We start from the raw sequence: 27891 nt of genomic DNA on the forward strand, positions 1-27891 counted from the left end.
CGAAGGGCCGGTGGGCGTGGCCCCGCCCTCGCCCCGCCCCTTGCGAAGGGAGACGGGGGCAAGGCGCTTCCGCAGGCGGCTCGGCGCGGCAAACGATGAAGCGGCGCGCTCAGGAGGCGCCTTCGGGGGCGCAGGGCAAGGGGATCGCTGCCTCTTCCAACATGGGTCAGGCCGCGTCTGCAGCGAGGGCCTCCCTGCAACCTACCGGGTAAGTCAGGGAGCTGGTGGCCTCTCCATCCCCGGGAGGCAGAGGTTGCTTGAGTTGGGATGTCTGCATTGCAGCGGGTTGGACTGGATGGCCTTCAGGGGTCCCTTCCAAAGCTACCATTCCAGGAGGATTCTAAGTCGTCCCACTTTGCGCGCTCCGGGCACCTGCGCATCTTCACCCGGCGAGGCTCTGAGCGCTCCCCGCCTCCAGCCGCGCGTGCGCCCGGCCGCCATCCCATCCCCTCGCTTCCTCGCTCTCTTGCTGCCGCTTGTCATCACGCGCTGGCGAGGAGAAGGGGTTTGTTTTTATCTCTCCACCCACCCACCCCGCTCAAACAAACAAAATAAGGTCACATGCATTTTGAGCATCATTTGTTTTCAAGAGAGGCTGAAAATGGGAATGGAGCGCGCGCGATGACCTGAAAAGGGATGTTTTGGAACGGGGAGCTTGGTGATGTTTGCAAGAGGGAGAGCTGAAAGACCGGCGGGATTCAGCAACTGGCCAAAATGAATTGCTTGTCACATTTCTATCCCACCTTTTCCTCCTTTAGTCTTTCGAACAACCCTGCAGGGTAGGGTAGGCTGAGAAGGAGCTTCAGGGCAGAGTGGGGATTTGAACCTGGGTCTCCCAGGTTCTAGCTGGTCAGGGATGTTGGCAGCAGTTGTCTAGCAACATCTCGGAAGTGCCAGGTTAGGGGAAAGTGCTTTAGGGAGTAAGTGTGCATTGATTGCTGTGGGAATTGCTTCAGAGTAAGCATGCATGTGATTAGGCTGTTGCACCCTGTGCCTTTTAAATAACTTTCAGGATGGGTGCCAGTGATTCAAGCTTTCCAAACCAGGACATTCCCAGAGTCGTCGGCGACTGGACCTAATGGTCAGGGGTCCCTTTACCTTTAACCCTTTATTTGTGGCCTGGGCTCTGCAATGGTACCTTGCAATGCCCCCTCCTTATTTCTCTTTGCCCCCTGCTACTCTGGGGCTAGGAAATTGAGGACAATCATGCCAAGGGCTGGTTTTCAGGGTTAGCACTCAGCTAACCCTATGCCTCTGAGACTGTGCAGAGTGCATTTATGTTCTTCCATGCCCTCCTGCCTGGCTCCCATTTCTGTCTTCTGCATCTGGCATAGAGACCTTCTGTTAATATTGGGACATTTTTTGTGGGGGGGGCAAGTCAGTTGCATGGACAGGGCACTCTGCACATGCTCTGGGTACCCTCCCCTGCAGTGTGTGTGTCTTATATATGTAAAAAAAAATTAATCCTGCCTCGCAGAGTTTGCTGTGGTGGCAGAGGGGAAGGTGAACCCCTGTTCCAGTCTGTGCAGTGGGATAAGGTTCGAGGGGCTGGCAGGGGTCCTGGTGGATCATACTCTGGCGCAAAACAATACCACTGCATGGCCCCACCCTGCAACCTGCGTGTGTGGCAGGCGCATCAGCCCCCCAAGCTGGTCTGGGCACTGAAGCAGCACCCCAAAGTTTCTAACAGCAGGAGTGGGGAAACCCTTTTCAAGGGCCACATTCCTCCTGGGGCCACATACTTGAGGTGGGTGGGGCCAGAGGCAAAAGTGGGTGGAGCAACAGAGAGTCTTAGAATCCTAGAGTTGGAAGAGACCACAAGGGCCATCCAGTCCAACCCCCTGCCAAGCAGGAAACACCATCAAAGCATTCCTGACAGGTGGCTGTCAAGCCTCCGCTTAAAGACCTCCAACAGGAGACTCAACCACACTCCTTGGCAGCAAATCCCACTGGTCCAACAGCTCTTACTGTCAGGAAGTTCTTCCTAATGTTTAGGTGAAATCTTCTTTCTTGTAATTTGAATCCATCGCCCTGTCGTCCACTTCTCTGGAGCAGCAGAAAACAACAACCTTTCTCCCTCCTCTAGATGACATCCCTTGATATATTTGAACATGGCTATCATATCACCCCTTAACCTTCTCTTCTCCAGCCTAAACATACCCAGCTCCCTAAGCCATTCCTCGTAAGGCATCGTTTCCAGGCCTTGGACCATTTTGGTTGCCCTCCTCTGGACACGTTCCAGCTTGTCAGTATCTTTCTTGAACTGTGGTGCCCAAGTCTTGTTCACTTTGACCTTCATTCCAGCCGTACAAAAGTTTGAGGTTCCTACAGGAGCCTCTCACTGTTGTGCCCTCCACCTCAGAGAAGCCAGACTGGGTGCGAAATGATCTCCCTGCTCCCAGCTTTCCTGCCTCCCTATAAACGCACAGAGCTGGGCTCCAGGGCTATTCCTAATGCTGAAATATCTGCCTACAGATAGGCCCAGGTGATAAGCTGTAATTAAAATAGTTAGCCTTCATGAGCAACTTCTTTCTGGGCCTGCCAGGAGTCACAGCTTACCTGATCAGTTTACCACAGGCACATACTTCCACATGTGGTGGGATTGCCCCAAAATCCAACCATTCTGGACAACAACCACACGAGAAATATGTAAAATAACCAAGCAAGTGTTAGAAACCACCCCAGAATTGGTCTTACTAAACATCTTCCAAGACAATAATGCCCACTTACACCACAAAGAACTCATAACCCACCTACTCCCAGCGGCCAGAAACATCATAACCACACACTGGAAAGACCTGACAGGAGCAAACATGGACCAATTGGTACCATGTAGTATGGGAAACAGGCCCTACTAGAAAAACTAACCAGGTAACCTGAAACTGACTGGGGGACAAACAGAAGAAGACACCTTCACCCTGGTATGGTCCCCCTTCATCACACACACAGCCCAACAAGACAACGACAAAAATCTACCGACAGCAGACAAATCAATATGGCTAACCTGATCCAAAACACACACACACCCCATTCACACAGGAAACCAAAGATCACCACAGCCAACCACAAATTAACAAATCACACCTTACGCCAGCCAACCCCGACCCTCTCTCACTGCCAAAGGAGCACAAGCGAACAACAGAGAACCTACACAAACAATGCTGGCACCAAACCCTACTCATATTAAGTAAAATAAAAAACACCGTCACCCCACCTATCTCCCCATCCCACCCACCTCTCTCCCCCTTTTCTTCCTAATGTCTCAAGAACAAAACTGATTTGTAAAAATGTTATATGGAAAAATACGAGACATTGCACTACCTTTTTATTTAAAAAAAAATAAAAAATGAGGTGTTGTCTTCTGGTGGCCCAAGGTCACCCAATGAGCTTCATGGCCGAGTGGGTTTTCCAGGCCCTATAGTGTTGGACTGGGGCCTGGAGGTTCTGGGTTTCGAATCTCCCCTCAACCATGAAGCGCATTGGATGAACTTGGGCCATTCACCTTCTCTCATCCTAACCTACCTCACAGGATTGTTGTGAGGAGAACCATGTACACCGCCTTGATATAAACATAAGAAACAAACAAATAATAAAACTCCCAGGCCACTCTGATCTGGCCCTCAATTCACACACTAAGCATCTTGCACTGTAACCAAGTAAATAATTCAGCAACGTTTTGGATTCTCTGTGACATTCTGCTGTTTTCTTGTCTTGGTTTTATCCCGCGAAAACCCTTGCTGTTTCAGACGACAGCCGGCCTGTAGCTGTTTTAGTAAATCAAAAGGGTGGGAACAGCTGCAGAACTGCCTCCAGGGATGAGAGAGGAAGACGTGTGAGCGACGGCACTGGCACTAGGCAATAGGCACTTGCCACAGCTGGCTCTGTCGCAATATGCTGGGAGTGTGCAAGTGCTTCGACAGCTTTTCAGAGCTTGTGGTGTCGCCACTACCTAAGGGTAGGGAGCCAGGACAATGTGAGCTCTGGGGGTGTTGTTCTCAGGTGTTACTCAACCGAGTTCGGCTTGTTTGGAACCTGACTATTGCAGTTGTTACTGGGTTGCTGCATCACAGCAAGTTGAGATGCTGGGTGTGTTTTGATGCCTTGCCAAAGCACCCCCAAAGCGAAATCGCTCATCAGCTGGGGTATGTGTGGGCCCAGACCTTTGCTGAGCCAACTGTTGCATCAGAAGCCAAGAGCATTATCTGCATATCTCTTGTGTAAAAATCAAGCAAGACAGAGGAGGGAGGTGGTTGGCTAATCTAGCCCAACCCTCTACAATGTAGGGATTTTGGCTGGTGAAACCCACCCAGATGGGTTATATAAATAATTGTTGTTCAGTCGTTCAGTCGTGTCCAACTCTTCGTGACCCCATGGACCAGAGTACGCCAGGCACGCCTATCCTTCACTGCCTCTCGCAGTTTGGCCAAACTCATGTCAGTAGCTTCGAGAACACTGTCCAACCATCTTGTCCTCTGTCGTTCCCTTCTCCTTGTGCCCTCCATCTTTCCCAACATCAGGGTCTTTTCCAGGGAGTCTTCTCTTCTCATGAGGTGGCCAAAGGATTGGAGCCTCAGCTTCAGGATCTGTCCTTCCAGTGAGCACTCAGGGCTGATTTCTTTAAGGATGGATGTCTGATCTTCTTGCAGTCCATGGGACTCTCAAGAGTCTCCTCCAGCACCATAAATAATAACAATAACAATAACAATAACAATAACAATAACAATAACAATAATAATAATAATATAATTGCAGCTAAAGTATTAGAATTGTAGAGTTGGAAGGGACCCTGAAGCTCATCTCATCTCAGCTAAAACATCCCTGACAGATTGCCCCCCCCCCGATTCTGATTTAAAAACACCCAAGGATGGAGAGAGTACACCACTTCTCATGGGAGTCCTTTCTACTGTCAAACAGCTCTTACCCTCAGAAAGTTCTTCCTGATGTTTAGTCGGAATCTCCCTTTTTGTAATTTGGATCCATTGGTTCAGGTCCCAGAAAACAGGTCGTCCCCCCCCCCATGCTGAAAATACGTATTTTATTTATTTTGTTTGTTTATACAAAACTCTTTAATATCTTGCCTGTCCAACTTAGAGCACAAGGCAGCAAACTGCAGAAATAAAGGAAACAATTATACAGGTCATTTAAAACCAAACAACGACGATAAAAAGAACAACAACAATAATTTGACTGGATTGCTCCAGGCCCTCTGGGCAGCTCCCAACAAAACCACTATAAAACTACCAACGTAAAAAAACTTTCCTGCCTTCAGGTGTCTTCTAAAAGTCCTATACAGTAGTTGGTTATCTATTTGACATCTGTTGTGTGGTCCGTATGCCTGGCCAAATAAAACGGCCCCTGGCCTCCTCTTCAATATCTCGACATTGAGGGCAGACTGAATGTTGCTCTGACGGGAGTTCCACAGGTGAGGTGCCACGACTGAGAAGGCCCCGTCTCGTGACATCGCCCTCCGGCAGGAGTGGCACTGGAGGGGCAGATTTAGGAGAAGGGGATGCAGTTGAGTGGCATTGCACTTGCTTTCCACCTAGAACGGGGGTCTGCAACCTGCGGCTCCGGAGCCGCATGCGGCTCTTTTGCACCTTTGCCGCGGCTCTGGGCAGGGCCGGTGCGTTTAGCGCCGAAATGTAGGGGGCGCTGCGCCGCGCTGCTGGCCCGCCTGCGCCCACCCACTTCTCTACCTTGTCGGCGGCTGTGCTGCTCATGCGTGCCTCGTTTCATGCCAGCGCAGGCGCAGCAGCAGACCGCAGCAGCTTCCCTCCTTGGTGCCTGTCCCGGCGCTTGTGTTTGGCTGCTGCTGGTGGAGCTGCTGGCTGCTGCGATTCAACGAGGCGCGACGACTCGACGAGGTAAGGAGGCAGCTGCGGGCTGGGCCAGGGGCAGCGGGCGAGGGGGAAGCCCTCTTTTAAAAAAGTGGAAGGGCCCGGCTCCAGGACACGTGGCAGTCTGGGAAGGAAAAGGAAGCCCGGCTGTTCAGCTAAGGGCGGCCCAACGGGATGAGATGGGCGTGGGAAAAAGCTCAGGGGATGACCAGTCCTGGGCTCTGTTTCAGGGGCGCGCAGGAGACTTCCCTTAAGCAGCGTGGCGAAAGGGGCCCGAGCATGGCCGTACCGACGGGGGGGGCGGCAAGAGGGGGCAGTGGCTCCCCCTAGAAGCTCCCTGCCCCCCCTAGAAGCGGGAGTCCCATGGACTGAAAGAAGGGTTTTATCCATTCTGAAGGAATGTTTTCCCGCGCCTGCAGGCGGGACATGATCAGCCCCCTGCTTCAGCCCCTCTCAGCTGCCTTGCCCAGCCCCTCTGCTGGCCAATAGTGATTGGGGAAGTGTGCATGCTGTGTGCTTTTGCATAGGTTTGCTAAACTTTTAGGGTTGCATTTGTGCTGTTCATGGGGCGGAAGTATTCTGGGGGGTTGGATTTCCCCTTCTAGATTTGCCCCTGCAGCGTCAGGCGTTCGGACGGTTCCTTTAATACAGTGCTTGTTGTTTGGCCGGGGGGGGGGGAGCGTTTCGTGATATTTTGCCATTTTGCCTTCATTACCTGCTCTTCATTACCTGTCTAAATTGTGCTATAAGCTTCTGGGTGTTTATAGTGCTTGGAGCCTGTACTTGCATCCATGTTGGGCAGTGGTTTGGGGACATATTGGAGGTCACCATTTTTGGTGGGTAAAAAACTTTGTGTTTTAAAAGTCACCCTGCTGCATTTTAGAATTGCCCTTTGACTTTTCCCCCCCAGGCACTGTAGCTTAATCGCTGGCCTCTTTGTTATTCAGTTGCCTTGGAATTAGCTACATTGTTCTTTAATAGCTGGGCTATTACCTCACCGCAACTGGATTCCCAAATTGTTTTTTTTAAAAAAAGATTTTCTTGGTTTACAAAGTGTGTGCAATGAGAGAAGGGGGAAAGAGGTTTCTGTGCTGTTCATGCGGCATGGGGCGGAAGTATTCTGGGGGGGTTGGATTTCCCCTTCTAGATTTCCCCCTGCAGCGTCAGGCGTTCGGACGGTTCCTTTAATACAGTGCTTGTTGTTTGGCTGGGGGGGGAGTGTTTCGTGATATTTTGCCATTTTGCCTTCATTACCTGCTCTTCATTACCTGTCTAAATTGTGCTATGAGCTTCTGGGTGTTTATATTTTTGTGGGCCGCAATGGTTTTGCGGCTCCCAGTTTTTTTCTCTCTTCGGAAACGGGTCCAAGTGGCTCTTTTTGTCTTAAAGGTTGCAGACCCCTGACCTAGAAGGTCTCGGGTATGCAACCATTGCCACGAGAATGATGATAGCCAAATGGTGGGAAGGGAGATAAAATACCAAATAAATTGAATGGCAGGCGAAATTATTTGACTATGTAGAATTAGCAAAGATGACAGGAAAAATTAGGAACCAGGCAGACCAAAAGTTTAACAAAGAATGGGATATATACAGATTATATTTAAAGAAACATTGTTCCCATATGAAATCTTCGACATGCTTTGATTAACTTCTGCATTGCCATTTGCTACAAAGATTATAGATAATTTATAATGAGTTAAATGTCATACAAAGGGATGTGGGTGGCGCTGTGGTTGAAACCTCTGAGCCTAGGGCTTGGCGATCGGAAGGTCGGCGGTTCGAATCCCCGCGACAGGGTGAGCTCCCGTTGCTCAGTCCCTGCTCCTGCCAACCTAGCAGTTCGAAAGCACGTCAAAGTGCTAATAGATAAATAGGTACCGCTCCGGCGGGAAGGTAAACGGCATTTCCATGCACTGCTGGTTTGCCATGCTGGCCACATGACCTGGAAGCTGTTTGTGGACAAACGCCAGCTCCGTCGGCCTATAGAGCAAGATGAGCACTGCAACCCCAGAGTCGTTTGTGACTTGACCTAACGGTCAGGGGTCCCTTTACCTTTAAATGTCATACAATATGCAGTCAAGGTACCCCTGACCGTTAGGTCCAGTCACGAACAAAGGACCCACACTGAGGGAGACGGAAGTCTCAATGCATGGAAGAACTTTATTTTATATGCAACATTCTTTTTTGTATTTGACATGTTTTCTCTTTCTTTTTTTGTGGCGAATGGATGCATTATTTAAAATCAACAAAGATTAAATTAAAAAAGAAGGTGGTGGTATCGGGTTCAAGGGGACAGACTGTTCAGCCAGGCAAAAACTTGCAAGGAGGGTGTGGATGTGCAGAGTCCGGAGGCCCAGATAGAAATGGCCAAAGGGTCGTATTCAGTTATACACGCTTATTGTTGGTCAGAGTGGGTGAGGAATTCCGCATCCATTTGTCCTGAGCCTTCCCATTTCCAATACGGAAATACTCTCTCATTGGCCTACCTTACAGGGCTGTTGTAAGATGCAGATAGGTTTGAACACTGGACTGCGAGAAGAGCTGGTGTGGCAAAGTGGTTAAAGCGTCAGGCTAGGACCTGGGAGACCAGGGTTCAAATCCCCCACTCGGCCATGAAGCTCAGTGGGTTCATCAGTCACTACATTTCAGCCAAAACTACCTCGCAGGGCTGTTGCTGGGATTAAATGAGGAGGAGGAAAACTTAGGTTGGCTGCTTGGAGTTTCTTGGAGGAAAGGTGGGGATAGAAATCCAATAAATAAAAATAATATGGAAATAATGATCGCTGTACTTTCTTTGTTCATTTAAGTCTTTTTATCTCCTTACCTTTTAGGGGGCTTCTGGACTGGTTCCAAGCCAGTAAAATCAAGACGCTGCTCCTGAACGTATTTATTTTGTATGCCTCCATCCCCTTCATCATCCGCACGTTCCCTTTCCTGCTGCAAAAATTTGTCTTTCTTAATTTCAGTAAGTATTCTCTTTGCTTATTGCCTGCGTTGGGATCTCTAAACGGGCCGTGGCAAAGATTTCTCCAGAGGCTGGCTGAACTTCTGGAAGTCAATTGCTGATCCAGGGTTTGCTTGGTATCGAACCGCATTGTCTTTATCTCAAACTTACCGATAAGCCAGTTTGCCCTGACAGCTGCCCAGGGGTCAAGATCTCCTTCACTTCTGTTTCCAAAGGCCTGTCTGAATAGGAAGGTCTTTGCCAGCCTGAGTCATCCCTGCAGGAGAGGAAGATCTCAACAGGTTTTTGTCTTGGGAGCAAAGGAACATAGGAAGCTGAGTCAGGACATTGTTCCATCTAGCGCTACCCTGACTGGCAGAAGCTCTCCAGGAGAGAGAGAGGGTCATACCTGAATTCCAAGCGTATATCTCTTTGATATCATTTTATCCCCCAGATCCTGAGAAGGGTAGTTTGGTGAGTGTGCTGACAGTATTCTGTTGGGGATTTTTGTTGTTGTTCTTCAGTCGTTCAGTCGTGTCCGACTCTTCGTGACCCCATGGACCAGAGCACGCCAGGCACGCCTATCCTTCACTGCCTCCCGCAGTTTGGCCAAACTCATGCCAGTAGCTTCGAGAACACTGTCCAACCATCTCATCCTCTGTCGTCCCCTTCTCCTTGTGCCCTCCATCTTTCCCAACATCAGGGTCTTTTCTAGGGAGTCTTCTCTTCTCATGAGGTGGCCAAAGCACTGGAGCCTCAACTTCAGGATCTGCCCTTCCAGTGAGCACTCAGGGCTGATTTCTTTAAGGATCGATAAGTTTGATCTTTTTGTAGTCCATGGGACTCTCAAGAGTCTCCTCCAGCACCACAATTCAAAAGCATCAATTCTTCGGCGATCAGCCTTCTCTATGGTCCAGCTCTCACTTCCATACATTACTACTGGGAAAACCATAGCTTTAACTATACGGACCTTTGTCGGCAAGGTGATGTCTATGCCTTTTAAGATGCTGTCTAGGTTTGTCATTGCTTTTCTCCCAAGAAGCAGGTGTCTTTTAATTTTGTGACTGCTGTCACCATCTGCAGTGATCATGGAACCCAAGAAAGTAAAATCTCTCACTGCCTCCATTTCTTCCCCTTCTATTTGCCAGGAGGTGATGGGACCAGTGGCCATGACCTTAGTTTTTTTATGTTGATGTTGATGGGGATACCTACCCTCATTTAGCTACCCATAACTGGATAGCTCACTTGCTTCTGATAATGCCAAGTTTGCAGGTTCGACCCCCGCATGGGACAGCTGCATTTTCCAGTGTTGCAGGGGGTTGGACTAGATGATCCTCATGGGTCCCTTCCAACTCTATGATTATATGATTTCAGTTGCCAGGATGCCCTGGACAGAGCGAATTAAAGCGCTTTGAATAACCTGCACTAAGAACCTAAGAAGAGTCTGCTAGTAGCCCTCTCATCCGTGAATGTTTCCAGTCTCCTTTTAAAGCCAACCAAGTTGGTGGCCGCCCCTGCCTCTTGTGGGAGGGGGTTCCGCAGTGTAACTGTGCCCTGTGAATGAGGAGGCCATTTCTTTCATCTGTCCTGAATCCTCCTCTGGGTGCCCACAAGTTCTAGTGCTGTGAGAGATGGAAGAAAACTGCCCTCTGTCCACTTTTGCCATGTCACGTGTAGTTTAGTTTTGCTGCCCATTCAATCAAGGTCATAAAGCAGAGATGCTCCTCGCCCGCCTATTGTGTGGCATTGACAAGTGTTGGGGGGCGCATGATGGGGAACGCGAGACCTTTGGCAGGAAGCAAATTTCCAAAGTGAACTCCTTTTGCAGTTGTTTACCCCCTTTGGGTGGATTACCAGAAGCCCGAAGTATATCTGAATCACACGAGGAACTTTTATCTCACTTGCGAACCGGGGATCACTCTTGGAATTTGGTGAGTAAGGGCACCCCCTTGGTCTGGCAGGGGCTGTGTGCTGATCTCGCCCTCATTCTGATCTGGGGCTGAGGATGATCCGCATCTGCAAAGCACCATGCATGCTTGGGTTGCGTGCGCTTATCGGCTTTGCTCCTTTTGCTTTTCCTCTTAGGCACTCCTTGCCCGACAACATGCGGGAGGAGGCCGAGGGGAAGGGCCCCAGCTGGTACGAAGAGGCCCTGGCGGACGATAATCCCATCATAATCTATCTCCATGGCAATGGGGGGACCAGGTGAGTTTGAGACTGAAAGGAACAAAGGCAGCATCGGTACTCTATTATTCTCCTGCTCTGTTGCTATTCTCCTGCATGCCTTGTCCGGATGTTGGGGCAGAAGGGTTGTAGCTTAGTGCAGGACATCTGCCCTGCATGCAGAATGGTCCCAGGTTCAACGCCCAAGGGCATCCCGGTGGCGCCATTCCCCCTCCTGTGACTGGTGTGAGCCTGAGTAGTCTTGCTCATTTAACTACTTTAAAACTGGCATAGGCAAACTCCGGCCCTCCAGATGTTTGGGACTACAATTCCCACCATCCCTAGCTAACAGGACCAGTGGTCAGGGATGATGGGAATTGTAGTCCCAAACATCTGCAGGGCCGGAGTTTGCCTATGCCTGCTTTAAACCATGCCTTTTAACGGCTGGCTTGTGATCTGTTTATGAGTCATTCTGGAAATAAGCAAATGGGCAATTTTGATCACCGGCGACGATGACTAAACACTTGGCTCTCGTCTTTGACCTCTCTTACAGAGCGATAGGTCACAGAGTTCGTTTTGTAAAGGTAAGTTGTGATGTTCCCTCTTTCCCTTTAAAAATAAGAACATAAGAGGGGCCTGCTGGATCAGGCCAATGGCCCACCGAGTCCCCCCTCCTGTTCTCATAGCGGCCAAGCAGAAGCCCCAGTGGGAAGCAGGCAAGCAGGATTCGAACACAAGAGCCCTCTCCCTTCCTGTGGTTTCCAGCAACTGGTGTTCAGAACCATTGCTGCCTCTGACTATGGAGTCAGACCATCCATCGTGGCCTCTTCCCCCCCTCCCCCACGAAATTTGTCCAATCCTCTTTCGAAGCCCCCCAGGTTGCTGGCCATCCCTGCCTCCTGTGGCAGTGAGTTCCATAGTTTAACTCTGCACTGCGCAAAGAAGGTCTTCCTTTTAGCTTTCCGTTTCTGAAGTTTTGGCTCATTTCTTCAACAGGCCATGACTGACGGCGGCTTCCACGTCCTGTCTATTGACTACCGAGGTAAGTTCCGACGCACAAATAATGCCGGGGTCTTGCGGGACTTGCGGCTGACGTGTTTTCCTCTGATCCTTCATCCGATGCCTCCCTCCAGGCTACGCAGACTCCACCGGCCACCCCAGCGAAAACGGCTTCACCGCGGACACCCTGTTTGTCTACGACTGGGTCAAAGCCCGCAGCCGTAACAGCACAGTCCTCATCTGGGGACATTCCCTGGGCACTGGGTAGGTCTTATGTTCTGAGCCCCGTCTCCAGGCGCCCTCTTTGTTGCGGATTCATGGTGATTTGTCCTCACGACGGTGCCAGGGCAGTTAATCAATCCCGCTTTCAGTGTAATATGCACCTCGCGTACAAACCTCCTTTAAGGTTGCAGTTATAACACCTGCTTTATGTTAGAGATTTCAAATTGCCTACGTGCAGAAATTCAGCTGTCTATCTTCAAGCAGTTACCAGTTGGCAGAAAGCCCAGATCTGCTCTCTCTCTAGACCCTTAGCAACGACCTGTGATTGGTCAATGAGTTCCTAAAGAGTGAGCTCTGTGTGAGAGCTTGTGTGGTTAGTGTGTGGTTGTGTTAGGTGAAAGTGGTCAGTATAGAGAGAGAGACAGTGAGGAAAGATTTTATGTTTTGTTTCTTTTATTTGTAAAGTCTGTACATAGTAACTTATGGATACTAGTTGTTTCAATAAATGCTGTATATAGTTATCCAAGTGAGTTTGCCGAGTTCCTGCGTTGTGCTGTCCAGTTAATTACACAACAGCCAGAAGCTTCCAGAAAAGTCTGCGGTTAACTCTGCTGTGTCCAGGAATACGTTATACTCCTGACACTAAATCTTAAGACTTTAATGGCCCCCGCATATGGGCAGACGTGCCTTGGGAGATTTCAGTTTCATAGAATCCCAAATCACTGTATTTAGGCTGCATGCCGATTTGCCTTTTGGTAAAATCCCCGTGGCCTCTTGAGATGCCTTTCAGCTGACTGGTCCGGCCTGAAATTTTGGGCTAAAACTCTCTTTTTCAATAGACCCTCTCGATTGTTGAGATCAGCAGAGATGGCCTTCTTGGTCATCTCTCTGCCCCCAGGGACTTGGGGGGTGGTGGCCTAGGGGGAGCTGGCCTTCTCTGTGGTGGCCTCTAAGTGTCTGACACTTTTGTACATTGCTGAAGACCAGAATCGCCAACTTGAGCAGAAGATTGGGGAGCCTGCGCATGTTGTACGTGGGACGCCAGAACGATGGGAGGAACTAGGGGGGGGGGAGCCAAACAAGGCAGCAGCGTGGCTTCAATGGCTGGTGGCTCCTCCTCCATCGTTCAGCCCGGACACTGAAGTCCACCTCCGAGGGCCCTCTGGCGGTTTCCTCACTGCGAGAAGTGAGGTTACAGGGAACCAGGCAGAGGGCCTTCTCGGTAGTGGCGCCCGCCCTCTAGAATGCCCTCCCATCAGATGTCAAAGAAATAAACAGCTATATGACGTTTAGAAGACATCTGAAGGCAGCCCTGTTTAGGGAAGTTTTAAATGACTGATGTTTCAATGTATTTTTAAACTTTTGTTGGAAGCTGCCCAGAGTGGCTGGGGAAAAACAAGCCAGATGGGCAGGGTAATAATAATAATAATAATAATAATAATAATAATAATAATAATAGTAATAATAATTGTGATGGCCGGTCCCTGTGAGAACAGGATGTCAGGCTCAATGGGTCATTGGCCTGATCCAGGAGTGATCTTCTGGGCCTGTGATGTGACAATATCCCTCTTTCCTGTTTCCCTGCAGAATTGCTACCAACACTGCTAGGAGGCTGAAAGAAAAAGGTAATTATGAATATCTGTGTGTGGAAGGGTCACGGCCTCACAATCCAAGGGGGCCTGGTTGTGGTTACATAGGAAGCTGCAAAGTGCTGTCCCCACTGACTGGCAGCAGCTCTCCAGCATTTCAGACAAGGGAACTGTTCCTAAATTCTACTTGGAGATGCCGGGGATAGAACCTACAACCTTCTGCAGCCAAGGCAGATCCTCTGCCACTGAGCTACAGATTAGAGAGAGCCCGGATGCGCTTTGGGGTGTAGGAAATGGCCTGTGCTACAGGGTTATTAAACCTTTTCCTCCTGGAAGTGAGGGGATTGGCTTTTGCATAGTTAGGGTGAGCAAATCAGGGGGGGGGGAGCCACAGATTTGGCCCTGAAATCCATTTCAGTGGACACGGAACAGTTCAGAAATTCCTCAAGGGTGTCTCTCTTCTCATGAGGTGGCCAAAGTATTGGAGCACTCAGGGCTGATTTCCTTCAGAATGGATATAGGTTTGATCTTCTTGCAGTCCATGGGACTCTCAAGAGTCTCCTCCAGCACCATAATTCAAAACCATCAATTCTTCGGCGATCAGCCTTCTTTATGGCCCAGCTCTCACTTCCATACATCACTACTGGGAAAACCATAGGAACTGCAGTGCAGAGGGCCAGTTCCTTTCCCGCGCAAATCGCAGAACTCACACCAAAATCCGCGCCCCCCCCCATTTCGAAAATGGCCCTCTGGATGTGGTCTAACTGAGCATCAGGTTTCGGGGAGCCCACTCATGTAAATATGTGCCAAGGCTCGCTTGCTCGATCTGTTTGCGTATGACTTCAAGTGAGAGGCTGTCAACACAAATGACAAGTCAACTGGGTCCCCTCCTCACTTTCTCCCCTACGTCCGCTGAATCCTCATTCCTGACGCCATTACTATGTACTTTCCCAATGCCCATCACTCACAACTGCATATAGTTTGCCCGTAGGTCTATAGGGGTTGAAAGAGACTGGGGTGGTGAGGAAGCTGAGAAGCCCCAGAAAGATGGGATGAGAGTGGAACTCAACATGTGATTCCGAGCTGCAATTCCTGCATTGCGGGTGTGGGTGTGGGTGTGTAGATTGCAACCCTGCAATGATTTGTGTCGGCAGAAATCAAACACGGCTCCATTTTGTTGGAATCTGCTTTGCATTGTTCTGGCGGGCTAACAGGGCTCCTTCTCTAGGATCTAGGAGTCTTGGTAGACCATAAACTTGACATGAGTCGACAGTGTGATGCAGCAGCTAAAAAAGCCAATGCAATTCTGGGCTGCATCAATAGGAGTATAGCATCTAGATAAAGGGAAGTAATAGTACCACTGTATTCCGCTCTGGTCAGACCTCACCTGGAATCCTGTGTCCAGTTCTGGGCACCACAGTTCAAGAAGGATACTGACAAGCTGGAACGTGTCCAGAGGAGGGCAACCAAAATGGTCCAAGGCCTGGAAACAATGCCTTATGAGGAACGGCTTTGGGAGCTGGGTATGTTTAGCATGGAGAAGAGAAGGTTAAGGGGTGATATGATAGCCATGTTCAAATATATCAAAGAATGTCATATAGAGGAGGGAGAAAGGTTGTTTTCTGCTGCTCCAGAGAAGTGGACACGGAGCAATGGATTCAAACTACAAGAAATAAGATTCCACCTAAGCATTAGGAAGAACTTCCTGACAGTAAGAGCTGTTGGACAGTGGAATTTGCTGCCAAGGAGTTTTGGTGGAGTCTCCTTCTTTGGAGGTCTTCTTAAAGTTTAGTAGGAATCTCCTTTCTTGTCATTAAGCTTGAGGCTTAATTTTCAGACCCTTGATCATCTTGGTCGCCCTCCTCTGCACACGTTCCAGCTTGTCAACAACCGTCTTAAATTGTGGCGCCCAGAATTGGACCCAGTTCTACAGGTGTGGTCTGACCAAGGCAGAATCGGGCAGGACTGTGACTTTCCTTGATCTGGACACTCGACTTCTGTCGATGCAGCCCAGAATTGCGTTTAATTTCCTAATTCCCACCTCTTCCCCCTGCAGATGGAACCATTGTCGACGCGCTGGTTCTCGAGGCTCCTTACACCAACATCCGGGATGCAGCTGCCACCATCCCCATTACAAAAGTAAGATTTTGTGCTCTTCTTTCGAACCCCCCCCCCGGTGCCACTGAAACAGCTTGCCAATTGGCAAGTGATTTTAATTTCTATTCTGTTTGACCGGGGTGGGGGACTTCGGCCCCAAGAGTCAAAAGCGGCCTCTAAGTGCACCTTGAGCAAAAGTAAAATGTAACATGACAATAGGCTGGCTAGATCAGGTCATTGGCCCGACTAGTCTAGCATCCTGTTCTCACAGGGCCAACCAGATGCCCCAATGGGAAACACATAAGCAGGATCCGAGCGCAAGGATCCTGCGGGTTCCAGCAACTGGTATTTAGAAGCATTGCTGCCTTTGACCAGAGGATAGCCATTGTGGCTAGCAGCTGATGATAGCCTTCTGCCCCATGAATTTGTCCCGTCCTCTTTGAAAGACCTCTAAGTTGGTCGCCACCACTGCCTCCTGCAGCAGTGAGTTCCACAGTGCTGCATGAAGAAGGACAGTGCTGCGTGAAGAGAGCCAGTGTGGTGTAGTGGTTAAGAGCGGTGGACTCGTAATCCGGGGAACCGGGTTCGCGTCCCCGCTCTTCCACATGCAGCTGCTGGGTGACCTTGGGCTAGTCACACTTCTCTGAAGTCTCTCAGCCCCACTCACCTCACAGAGTGTTTGTTGTGGGGGAGGAAGGGAAAGGAGAATGTTAGCCGCTTTGAGACTCCTTCGGGTAGTGATAAAGCGGGATATCAAATCCAAACTCTTCATCTATCTGTCTATCTGTCTATCTGTCTATCTATCTATGAAAGCCAGTGTGGTGTAGTGGTTAAGAGCGGTAGACTCGTAGTCTGGTGAACCGGGTTTGCATCCCCGCTTCTCCACATGCAGCTGCTGGGTAACATTGGGCTAGTCACACTTCTCTGAAGTCTCTCAGCCCCACTCACCTCACAGAGTGTTTGTTGTGGGGGAGGAAGGGAAAGGAGAATGTTAGCTGCTTTGAGACTCCTTCGGGTAGGGATAAAGCGGGATATCAAATCCAAACTCTTCTTCTCTTCTTCTCCTTCTTCTTTCATCCGTCTTGCGTTGGAGGCAGCATGCCTCCAAATACCAGTTGCTCCGTGGTCCGCGTTATCGTTCTCCCTGAAGAAGAAGGAAAAAGGGAAGCCCGGTGGTTGTGAGTACTGGATTGAACTTATTTTTTGGACTTTTTAACGATCCGGGAGGCATCATGGAAAGGAAGCCTGCCCCCCTCCCTTCGGTGGCAAGAAAATAACTGTTTTGATAGACTGCTGTTACAATGATGGTTACAATGTTCTGATCTTTTGACAAGTGAGACTATTTAGATCTCCCTATGGGGAGTAAGATGATGGAGAATATCTCTTCTTAAAGTTATGGTCTTTGCGCCCTGGTTTCAGGGAAAATGGCTGCGAAAGTCTAAGTTGGAGTGGAAAACTACTGGCATTAAGATGGAAAAACACTGAAATAGAAACTGAAATTTGACACCTATGCCCGCTTCTACCATGTTGGGCTCTGTCTTTGAGCTTGTTATGAACTCTGGATTAACTGATGAACAAAGGATTATTTTTTTGAGACTGGAACTGCTTAACCAGAAACTGACGGTCTTGAACTGGGACATGAAGAAAAATGTGCTTCCCACAGAGGAGACCTTTCAGGTTATTGATACAATGGAAGAGAGCCTTAGCAAAGAGCTGAAGGGGATGATTGAAGAACAGAGTGAAATGGCTTGGCGACTCCGGGGAAAAGAAACGTCCTTTGGGGGTGGCAGACCCGGGACGGAGAAGATTGTTATATCCAACCCTCGAGGTGAGAGCTCGGGAGTGATGGGCAAAGAATTAAGATGTCTACAAACAAAAGAAGAATGCAACATAGAACCGGAGAAGCTGGAAGAAGAGGAACTGTGTACCCTGATGCCCGATGCAAGGACAGTTATGGACTGTGTTTGGATCTGTGGACTTAAAAGAAAAGAGGACAATTTGAGGAGTGGTTCCGGAGTAAGGTGGAGAAGGACAATGGCTAGAAGGGGGATAGGGTGAATTGTATTAAGGGTTAAACATAAATGATTGATTATGGTATCCTGAAGCCGGTGTGTTAAGATTTTAAGTCTTTTTTGAATTAGAAAAGGGATATTTTGATTTTTATGTTATTAGCAGCAGTTTAAGAGAAAGAAGATATTTGTTATGATTTGTTTTAAGAATAATATGTTAAGATATGGAATTTTGTTATTAACTACTATGAAGTTACAATATGATGTGATTTTATCCAAGATAAGAAGTGAGATATTATTGTAAACTAAAAAATAAGAACTTAAGAAGAATGTTTAGTTTAAAATTTTTAAATGAATTTAATTTTTTGAGAGATGAAGTTATTAAAGTAGAATTTGGAATTGAAACCGAAGGAGAGAAGGCAGGGGAAGTCACTGTTAAAGATTCGGAACAAGAATTTTTTTTTTTAGTATTTGAATAAGAAAAAGAATCTTTGGTATGTTTGTATTTGTTTGGATATAATTGTGGGTGGGTGGGTGTCTGGGTTAATGTTGGTGTTGGTGTTGGATTATTCTTTGTTATGAAGAAAACCAATAAATTCTTTATAAAAAACAAAAAACAAATACCAGTTGCTCCGAATGGTGCTGGAACGTCCTGAAATGCAAGACTCCCCATCGAATGTGGTGACTTGCCAGCTTCTTGGGAGGTGTCTGTTTACACAGGCATTGCCTTGATCTCTCAATCTGCACTTCGTGTTTTCATTGCTGTGCTGTTTTAATGAGTCTGTCTTTTCATGGGCATTTATATGCCAGCTTTGTTGTGTGTTTTAATTATGCTGTGTGTGTGTGTGTTTTAATTATTGTGCCTTTGTGCCATTGGTTTATGTGCTTCCCAAACTGTGTGCGTTAATTAAAAACAATGATGATGCCTTTTCTGGACCATCAAATGTAATTACCATTGGGGAAAATCCTAAATCAGGGGTCGGCAACCTAAGGCCCATGGGCCACAAGCGGCCCACAGGGGTCATTTAACCGGCCCGTGAGCCGCCCCTGAACCGAGCCACCTGCTCAGTGAGTCCCTGTGCGCTGCGCTAATCCGGCACAGCGCGGCGCGGGTACTCGCTTCCACAGTGCCGGAAATCGTGTCTGGGCAGTCATGATCTGGCCCACAGAGGAATCTCCGCTGGAGTGAACTGGCCCAGGCAAGGTAAACCTTGCCAACCCCTGACCTAAATCCTTGGCCAGCCAGTAAGTACAGGTGAAACTCGAAAAATTAGAATATCGTGGATAGGTTCATTTCTTTCAGTAATTCAACTTAAAAGGTGAAACTAATATATGAGAAAGACTCGTGACATGCAAAGCGAGATATGTCCAGCCTTTATTTGTTATAATTGTGATGATTAGAGCGAACAGCTCATGAGAACCCCAAATTCACAATTTCAACTTTTCATCAGCTGTGCGCCATAATCATCACAATTATAACAAATAAAGGCTTGACATATCTCGCTTTGCATGTCATGAGTCTATCTCATATGTTAAACTCCAGTAGCTAATGAAAAGAATTGCTTACATAAATGGACTTTTCCACGGTATTCTAATTTTTCGAGTTTCACCTGTACATTATATTTGGAACCTAGACTCCTCTCGCCATTGATATTGCAGCAATATAGACCCACCCTGCCCCACACATATGTGTGCTTTGCTGACACATTTACTGGGGCAATTGCACAAAGGCATTTTCCATCCATGGAAAAGGCCCACCTTTTTTCAGGCTCTCTGTTCCGCTGCGACTTCTTCTAACGAGTCACCCACACTTTCTCGAAACAGATCTACCGCAAGTTTCCTGGCTTTGAGTATCTGATCTTAGATTCGATGGCCCTCGCAGAAATGTACTTCCCAAACGACAAAAAGTGAGTCCGAAGGGTGCCAAGGTGGCAGTGAGGTGGTTCTGTTTGGGGCATGTGTCCCTGTAGAAGTCTGTGTACACTTGAGCAAAACTGGTGTATTTTTTGTTTCATAAAAGGCATGCATTGCTTAATTGGAAAAACAAAGCCAAACCCTTAAAGCGGTTTAAAGAGAAAATATTATCATCTGAAGGCAGAAGGAAGCTTTTAATGTGTGATATTTTAATGTATTTGATTTTTGTTGGAAGCCGCCCATAGTGGCTGGGGAAATCCAGCCAGATGGACGGGGTACAAATAATAATAATAATAATAATAATAATAATAATAATAATAATAATAATAATAATAATAATTGACATTGATATGCCACCTCTATCTTCCAAGGATCTCAAGTCGGTGCACGTGGTTCCCTACATTAAAATTCCTCCCTGGTCTCCCTACTGGCCTAGCATGACTAACCTGGCCAGTTAGCCCTGGGGATCCCACTGATGTTTGTTTTCATGCTGTTTTTTAAGTTGTTTTAATTATTGTCTTGCATTTGTTGTTAGCCGTCCTGAGCCCTGTCTTTGGTCTGGGAAGGGCAGGGTAGAAATAAAAATTTATTATTATTATTATTATTATTATTATTATTATTATTATTATTATTATTATTCTCCTTCCCATTTCATCCTCACAACAACCCTGCAAGGCAGGTTAGGCTAAGAGATGGTGGCTGGCCCAAGGTCAGTGAGCTTCATGGCTGAGTGGTGAGATTCGAACCCTGGTCTCCAACACTGCAACCACTGGCTGTTCAGTGAAAACAACTCTTTAAAACATTCGAAAGAGAAGATCGGCAATAAAATTAAAAAAAGATTAAAACATCCATCAACATTCTACATTATGGAGTATTTTGTCCTGCACATGTGCCTTCTCAACTGCTTTGATCTGGCAGCCTTATACGCGCTGCATAATACTTGTTGTACACATTTAGTGTGGTGGCAGCTACACTTTGGAACTCCCTGCTTATAAACCTTTTCGTTTAGGCAAGTCTATCCAGACATGTGGAAGTTACATGTGTGTTTTTAAGGTTATTGTTGGTTTTAATTAGTGTTTGAATGTTTTTTAAACTGTCCTTTATGGATATATATATATTTTTAATTAGATTTTTGGTAAACCATTTTGAGGTTTTGTTACCATCAAGTGGCACTCAAATTTTCTTAAATAACTAAAAACTGCAATTTAATTTGGGAGGCAGCATCCTTAAGGCTCAGGTAGGGGAACTGTTTTGGGGTCAGCATTCACCCTTGGTCGTCACCCCACTGGAGAGCCAGTGTGGTGTAGTGGTTAAGAGCGGTAGACTCCTAATCTGGTGAACCGGGTTCGCGTCTCCGCTCCTCCACATGCAGCTGCTGGGTGAATTTGGGCTAGTCCCACTTCTCTGAAGTCTCTCAGCCCCACTCACCTCACAGAGTGTTTGTTGTGCGGGAGGAAGGGAAAGGAGAATGTTAGCCTTCGGGCCATCAGGAAATGCTTTGTAGCTGGCCTCACACTTAAAAATATAATAATAGAAGAATGCCTCTTCTAAGATTGTTCTAGGTCAGGCACGTCCAACAGGTATCTCAATTTTTTTGCCCTGCATCCCCCCAAAACAGGGCTCCCCCCCAAGAAAGCTCAACAACTTTGACCTGAACCCCCCCCCCAAAGGGTAGATCACTGCCAGTTTTTAACTCTGTAAGTAGATCACAGTCTCTTGGGAGTTGGCTACCCCTGGTCTAGGTAAAGGGACCCCTGACCATTAGGTCCAGTTGTGTCCGACTCTGGGGTTGTGGTGCTCATCTCGCTCTATAGGCCGAGGGAGCCGGCGTTTGTCCGCAGACAGCTTCCGGGTCATGTGGCTAGCATGACTAAGCCGCTTCTGGCGAACCAGAGCAGCGCACGGAAACACTGTTTACCTTCCCGCCGGAGCAGTAACTATTTATCTACTTTCACTCTGATGTGCTTTCAAACTGCTAGGTGGGCAGGAGCTGGGACCGAGCAACGGGAGCTCACCCCATGGCGGGGATTCGAACCGCTGACCTTCTGATCGCCAAGCCCTAGGCTCTGTGGTTTAACCCACAGCGCCACCCGCTGTTCTACATCTAGATTGTTCTACATCACATCTAAAGCCAAATTATGATACTTGCTTATAAACTTTTTTTAAAAATTTAATTGATTTAACCAGCTTCTCGACTAAAGTTCCACCTATTTTGTAAACTATTTTGCAATTTTCAGATGAAGGGTGATATATAAATTTAATCATATAAGTGTTCTAATTTTCCCAATCACTTTGGGGGCCAGGGTGTGGCCAAAGATGCAGGATAAAACCAGAATAACCAAATGCTTGGTGGGGTTCATTGAACTCTGTCTCCATCTGCAGTGTCCAAGTGTTGTCCAGTCCTATCCTGATCATACATTCAGAAGATGATGCGATCATACCAATACAGCAAGGAAGAAAGGTAACCAAGCCTTTGTACTCTTCTAATCTTCTTTCTTCGTTTCTTTTAAAAGTGGGAAGGCCGTGTAGCCTTGGAAAGAAGCCTCCATGGTTACCTGCTCACTTAGCCAGTAAAATGGTGGAGTGGGGTGGGGGCTGGGTGGGGGCAGAACTATGGATTATTTTCACAATTACAAAAGGCTCCTTGTTTGGTCACCTGGGGACACAGCTCTCCTCGTCCTAGGCGAGCGACTATTCGTCACTGCCATTCTAGGGCTGCAAATGCAAGGTAGGTTACACATTCAAACTGGGCTAGGGAAGCTTTGGCCCTCCTGGGGTTGCTGGACTATAATTCCCATCATCCCTGGCTCTGGGCTACGATGGCTGGGGCTGACGGAAGTTGCAATCCAACAGCCATAGGGCGACTGGTCCCCATGCGCTGCTTTAAAACATCCTTTGCAACACCATTCCTTGTTGCTTAGTCATTTCTTTAACATTCAAAGCATCCTGCATTTATTTCAGAGGGACCAGGGTGCTCATTTTGAGAGGGAGTGGTAAATGCGTTGTTGACATATAATTATTATTATTTTTAATGCTGCAAAATGCTTTGAACCTCTTGAAGAATGGTGGCACTAGAAGCTTTATGCCAGGGCCAAGTCGGAGGTGGGGGATTTCGACAGTGGAAATGAAACCACAGGCCGATGCCTCGCCTTGCAACGCAAGGTGTCGTTTTGCAGGAGGGATGGCGATGAGGCTGTTTCCAATCCCAGCTCACAAAACGTGCTGAGCGCCACTGCGAGTTCTCTCAGCCCTAACCTACCTCACAGGGCTGTTGAAAGGATAAAATGAGGGAAAGGGAGGAGAACCTTTAGAAGCCACCATAAACTTTGTGGGATAAAACCATGATAAAAAAAAATTCCCAAGTTGTGTGTCTCTGTTTCTCAATTTGATCTTTTTACGTGGTATTTTTCGCTCCATAGGGCGCACCTCGTTCTTAGAGGAGGAAAGAAGGGGGGGGGAATATTTTTCTGGTTTTCCTCCTCTAAAAGCTCTGTTTTTTTGAAGATCAACTAAAAGTTTTGTAGCTTTTTTTGCAAAGGGAAAAGCCCTGGGTTTTTTGAGGATCAGCTAAAAGTTTTGCAGCTTTTTTTGCCAAGGGAAAAACCCTGTTTTTTTAGGATCAGCTAAAAGTTTTGCAGCTTTTTTTGCAAAGGGGGAAAAGCAAAGCTCCTTTTGCAAAGGGGGAAAAGCAAAGAGGAAAATCCCCATTTTTATGGGGTTCAACTCACATTTCTGCAGCTTCTAAAGGAAAGGGAGCCTTTTCTACAGTTTCCAGACAGATAATCTAATCAGCCAGTCACATGTCGCTGGGGAAACAAACAACCTCCCTCTGCAGCACATTCAACAAAGGAGGGCGGGGCTGAAAGGGAGCCGGGACTCTTATCTCTCTCCCGATCTCTTGCTGATCAGCTGCTGAGCGGGGTCCTTTCAACACCACCTTTTCTCTTTGTAAAATAAAAAGCATGATCCTCTTTTGGCCCCTGGGCAATTCAGCTCCAGGGACCACCATTCGCTCCATAAGACGCACAGATATTTCCCCATACTTTTTAGGAGGGAAAAAGTGTGTCTTATGGAGCGAAAAATACGGTATGTATTGCAGTTAATGGTTCCCTTGTCATCCTGAAAAAAAGTGACAAGTGGGGTGTCGCAGGGTTCTGTCCTGGGCCCGTTGTTTTTCAACATCTTTATAAATGACTTGGATGACGGAATTGAGGGGGTGGTCATCCAATTTGCAGATGACACCGAACTGGGAGGGGTTGCTAATGCCACAGAAGACAGAATCAGAATTCAAAATGACCTCAACAGATTGGAGACCTGGGCATAAGCTAACAAAATGAATTTCAAGAAGGACAAATGTCAGGTTCTGTACTTAGGCAGGAAGAACCAGATACACAGATATAGGATGGGGGACACCAGGCTTACTAGCAGTACATGTGAAATGGATCCAGGGGACTTAGTGAACATGAGTCAACAGTGTGATGCAGCAGGAAAATCAAAGCTAATGCTATTCTAGGCTGCATCAACAGAAGTCTAGTGTCCAGATCAAGGAAAGTAATAGTACTACTCTATTCTGCCTTAGTCAGACCACACCTGGAATACTGCATCCAATTCTGGGCACCACAAGTTGAGAAGGATGTTGACAAGTTGAAACCTGTGCAGAAGAGGGCAGCCAAAATGATCAAGTGTCTGGAAACCAAACCTTATGAGGAAGGGTTGAAGGAGCTGGGTATGTTTAGGCTGGAAAAGAGGAGACTGAGAAGAGATACGATGGCCATCTTCAAATATTTTAAGGGTGGGAGCATGCTTGCTTTCTTCCGCTCTGGAGGGTAGGATTCGAACCAACGGCTTCAAGTTGCAAGAAAGGAGATTCCGACCAGGCATTCAGAAAAACTTTGTTCAGCTGTCAAACAGCTCTTACTGTCAGACTCCCGCGAGAGGTGGTGGACTCTCCTTCCTTGGAGGTTTTTAAGCAGAGGCTGGATGGCCATCTGTCCTGGTTGCTTTAGCTGAGATTCCAGCATTGCAGGGGGTTGGACTAGATCAGAGGTCGGCAACCTTATCCGAGGATGGGCTGGTTTACGCTCTGTCTGTCGGAGGATGGGCCGGAGCGTGTGCACCTGTGAGCTCTTCTGGGTCGGAGGAGCGCCCATGTGCATGCACACAGGCACCATCAACCTGGAAGTCGGTCCCCACGCCACTAAGAGAGAGGGCGACTGGGGTGGTGGTGGCAGGGGTCACCATGGGCCGGTTAGACAAGCCTTGTGGGTCGCAACCGGCCCATGGGCCTTAGGTTGCCAACCCCAGGACTAGATGACCCTGGGGAACCCTTCCATCTCCAAGATTTTATGAAACTCAGAAACTCCAGATGCTGCAACCTGTCTCATTCGTTCCCTTACAGCTCTTTGAGATTGCATACAATGCCTCGGAGAAGAAAGAGAACGTCATGTTTATTACTTTACCTTCTGCTATGGGCTTAGGACACGATTGCATTTCTTACCACCCAGATATTGCCGGCATCCTGAAGTAAGTGGGCGGAAGGAAGAGCAACACTTTTGCAGAATGGGGTCCCAGACCTCTGATTTCCCTTTGACACTTTGAGGGCTGGGATGCATTAGGGAGCTGGGCTCACGCAGCTGCCTGCTCCAGCAGAGAGGGGGACGCGCAAATTTGCTGTGCTGGAAGCCCAAGAAGCAGCATTTAGCCCAGGCTATTTGCCTTGGCTCTTTGCAACCAGGGAGGCCCCGTTCTTCACTGCTCCTGCACCTTGATGAGAGAGACTGTCCAACTCTCCTGCCCATTTGCAGTATAACCTCAGTATTTTTTTAAAATAACTCCGTGATCATTGCAGAAATCAGTATGGCAGGCAGATCATTGCATGACCAAGGAGAACATGCATAAGTGCCACAGCAGCACTTGGGCCTGTTATGTCAAGACATAACACCGGTCTTGAAAGACCTACATTGGCTCCCAGTATGTTTCCGAGCACAATTCAATGTGTTGGTGCTGACCTTGAAAGCCCTAAACGGCCTTGGCCCAGTATACCTGAAGGAGCATCTCCACCCCCATTGTCCACCCCAGACACTAAGGGCCTTCTGGCAGTTCCCTCTCTGCGAAAAGTGAAGCTACAGGGAACCAGGGGCCTTCTCGGTAGTGGCGCCCGCCCTGTGGAACGCCCTCCCATCAGATGTCAAGGAAATAAACAACTATCTGACTTTAGAAGACATCTGAAGGCAGCCCCGTTTAGGGAAGCTTTTAATGTCTGATGTTTTAATGCAGGGGTCAGCAAACTTTTTCAGCAGGGGGCCGGTCCACTGTCCCTCAGACCTTGTGGGGGGCCAGACGGACCCACCCCCTCCCCAAAGTGCACACACACCGCCCACTCACGCCGATGATGCCTCGTCTTCGGCAGTGTTGACGTCCTCTGTCTCGGCGGGGTGCAGAGTCCATGCCAATGGCCTGGGCGGCAGAGGCAGCCTCCGTGCCACTGCCGCTTCCTTCTCGCTCGGCCACCACAGCAGGAAGGAAGGGGCGGTGTCCAGAGGCATCCGCTGCTTTTGATTGGAGCTTCCTGCAGCCAATCAGAAGCCGTGCCGCGTCGCGGAAGCAAGTCTCTGTGCGGCGAGGCCTCCCCGCTGCGCCTGTTTAGCGCGGGGACTGACCGAGTGGGCAGCAGGGTCGGCATGGTTCGCGGGCCAGATTAACGAGCTTGGTGGGCCATATCCGGCCCGTGGTTAGGCAACCTCTGTTTTAATGTATTTTTAATCTTTTGTCGGAAGCTGCCCAGAGTGGCTGGCGAAACCCAGCCAGATGGGTGGGGTATAAATAATAAATCGTTATTCTGATTGGGCCTGCGGTCAGAGGTGGCTTTCAGTGGCCGGGCAGCTCCTGCACAGCTAATGTGGCTTCCCCTGTGTTATATTGTAGTCCAGTATAAGACAGAAGAAACCACATTGGCTACACTTGACCTAGGTATAATGGGGAGAAGCGACTGGTCCACTGCAAATGGTTCACTTCCCCCAATTTAAAACAAACGCACCTTCCATATTTACTGAAATGGCATATATGTGCACCCACACCCTCAGAGTGTACTCTTCTGCCCAAATGTTGCACCAGGGTTTACCAAACTTGGGACTACAACACCCACCATCCCTAACTAACAAGTCCCGTGGCCATGGATGATGGGAGTCGTAGTCCAGAAACAGCTGGAGACCCAAGTTTGGGAAACTCTGTCCCAGCCTAAGGACAGCCTAAGTACAGGGCAGTCTTACCCATAGGCGCTAGGGGTGCAGGGCACCCGGGTGCCGGGCTCTCAGGCAGGACCGGTGCTGGGGCTTCTGGTGCCCTAGGCGAGTCCAATCTTGTGGGCCCCCTCCCCGCCTCCCTGCCAAAGCCTGCTTTCGCGGGAGGTGGGGGGGGGGTGGAGAGGCGAGCAGCGGTTTCTCCGCTGTAGCAGAGAAGCCGCTGCTCGCCCGCACCGCCCCCCGCCCAAGCCTGCTTTAGCGGGAGGTGGTGGTGGTGGTGTAGGGGGCAAGCAGCACCTCTCCGCTACAGCAGAGAAGCTGCTGCTATCCCGTCCCGCACCCCCGCCCAAGCCTGGCCAGCGCCCCGTCCATTTTGGCGCCCTAGGTGATTGCCTAGTTCGCCTAAATGGACGCACCAGCCCTGCTCTCAGGGGCGCCAGGCCGAGAGTTGAGTCCGGGGAAGAGCCCGCCCGTCCGTCGGAGTGCTGCGATGGGCTCTTCTGCTATGGACGGCTCTGAGCTGCGAGTTTGGGGGCGACCGAGCCAGTGAGATGCTGAGGCGGCCAGCCGTCTCTGCCCTGTGCACCTGGGACTGGGCATCCTGGCCGGGGGGGGGGGGGTGCCGAGTGGATCTTTGCACCCCGGCTCTGCATATGCATAAGACAGCCCTGCCTAAGTAGATACTCGGCATGACCCCTAGTTGAAGGAATATAAATCATGAACTCTTTGTTTCCCTCCTGTCCCCAAACAGAAACTTCCTCCAGAGTGTTAAGTGACACCAGCAACGTAGGAAGAAAACAGCCACTGCCACCCGTGAGGAAAGCTGCGCCGTTGTTCACTTCAAATTGCTACAGATAATAAAAATGAGCCATGAAC

The 27891-nt window shown here is 48.6% G+C and overlaps 1 protein-coding gene across 1 annotated transcript; it reads left to right on the forward strand.

Moving 5' to 3' along the window:
* Window positions 1-66: 66 nt before the first annotated feature.
* Window positions 67-27887, forward strand: ABHD12B (abhydrolase domain containing 12B). The gene is made up of 13 exons (XM_033162142.1): window positions 67-208; window positions 8669-8802; window positions 10610-10712; window positions 10867-10986; window positions 11498-11528; window positions 11941-11986; window positions 12078-12207; window positions 13753-13790; window positions 15811-15893; window positions 19685-19767; window positions 22157-22235; window positions 25173-25297; window positions 27767-27887. The coding sequence occupies exons 1-13, from the start codon at window positions 96-98 to the stop codon at window positions 27789-27791; spliced, it is 1110 nt and encodes a 369-aa protein (XP_033018033.1). The 5' UTR covers window positions 67-95; the 3' UTR covers window positions 27792-27887.
* The last annotated feature ends 4 nt before the right edge of the window (window positions 27888-27891 follow it).

This window comes from Lacerta agilis, chromosome 1 (genome assembly GCF_009819535.1).
Source record: "Lacerta agilis isolate rLacAgi1 chromosome 1, rLacAgi1.pri, whole genome shotgun sequence".
NCBI classification, from domain to species: domain Eukaryota; kingdom Metazoa; phylum Chordata; class Lepidosauria; order Squamata; family Lacertidae; genus Lacerta; species Lacerta agilis.

Excerpts from the sequence above, each read along its gene's own strand:
- ABHD12B (XM_033162142.1), top strand. The coding sequence starts at position 96 with ATGAAGCGGCGCGCTCAGGAGGCGCCTTCGGGGGCGCAGGGCAAGGGG. Across the intron at positions 11,529-11,940 it reads ACAGAGTTCGTTTTGTAAAG|GCCATGACTGACGGCGGCTT; the intron begins GTAAGTTGTGAT and ends TTTCTTCAACAG. Across the intron at positions 12,208-13,752 it reads GGACATTCCCTGGGCACTGG|AATTGCTACCAACACTGCTA; the intron begins GTAGGTCTTATG and ends GTTTCCCTGCAG.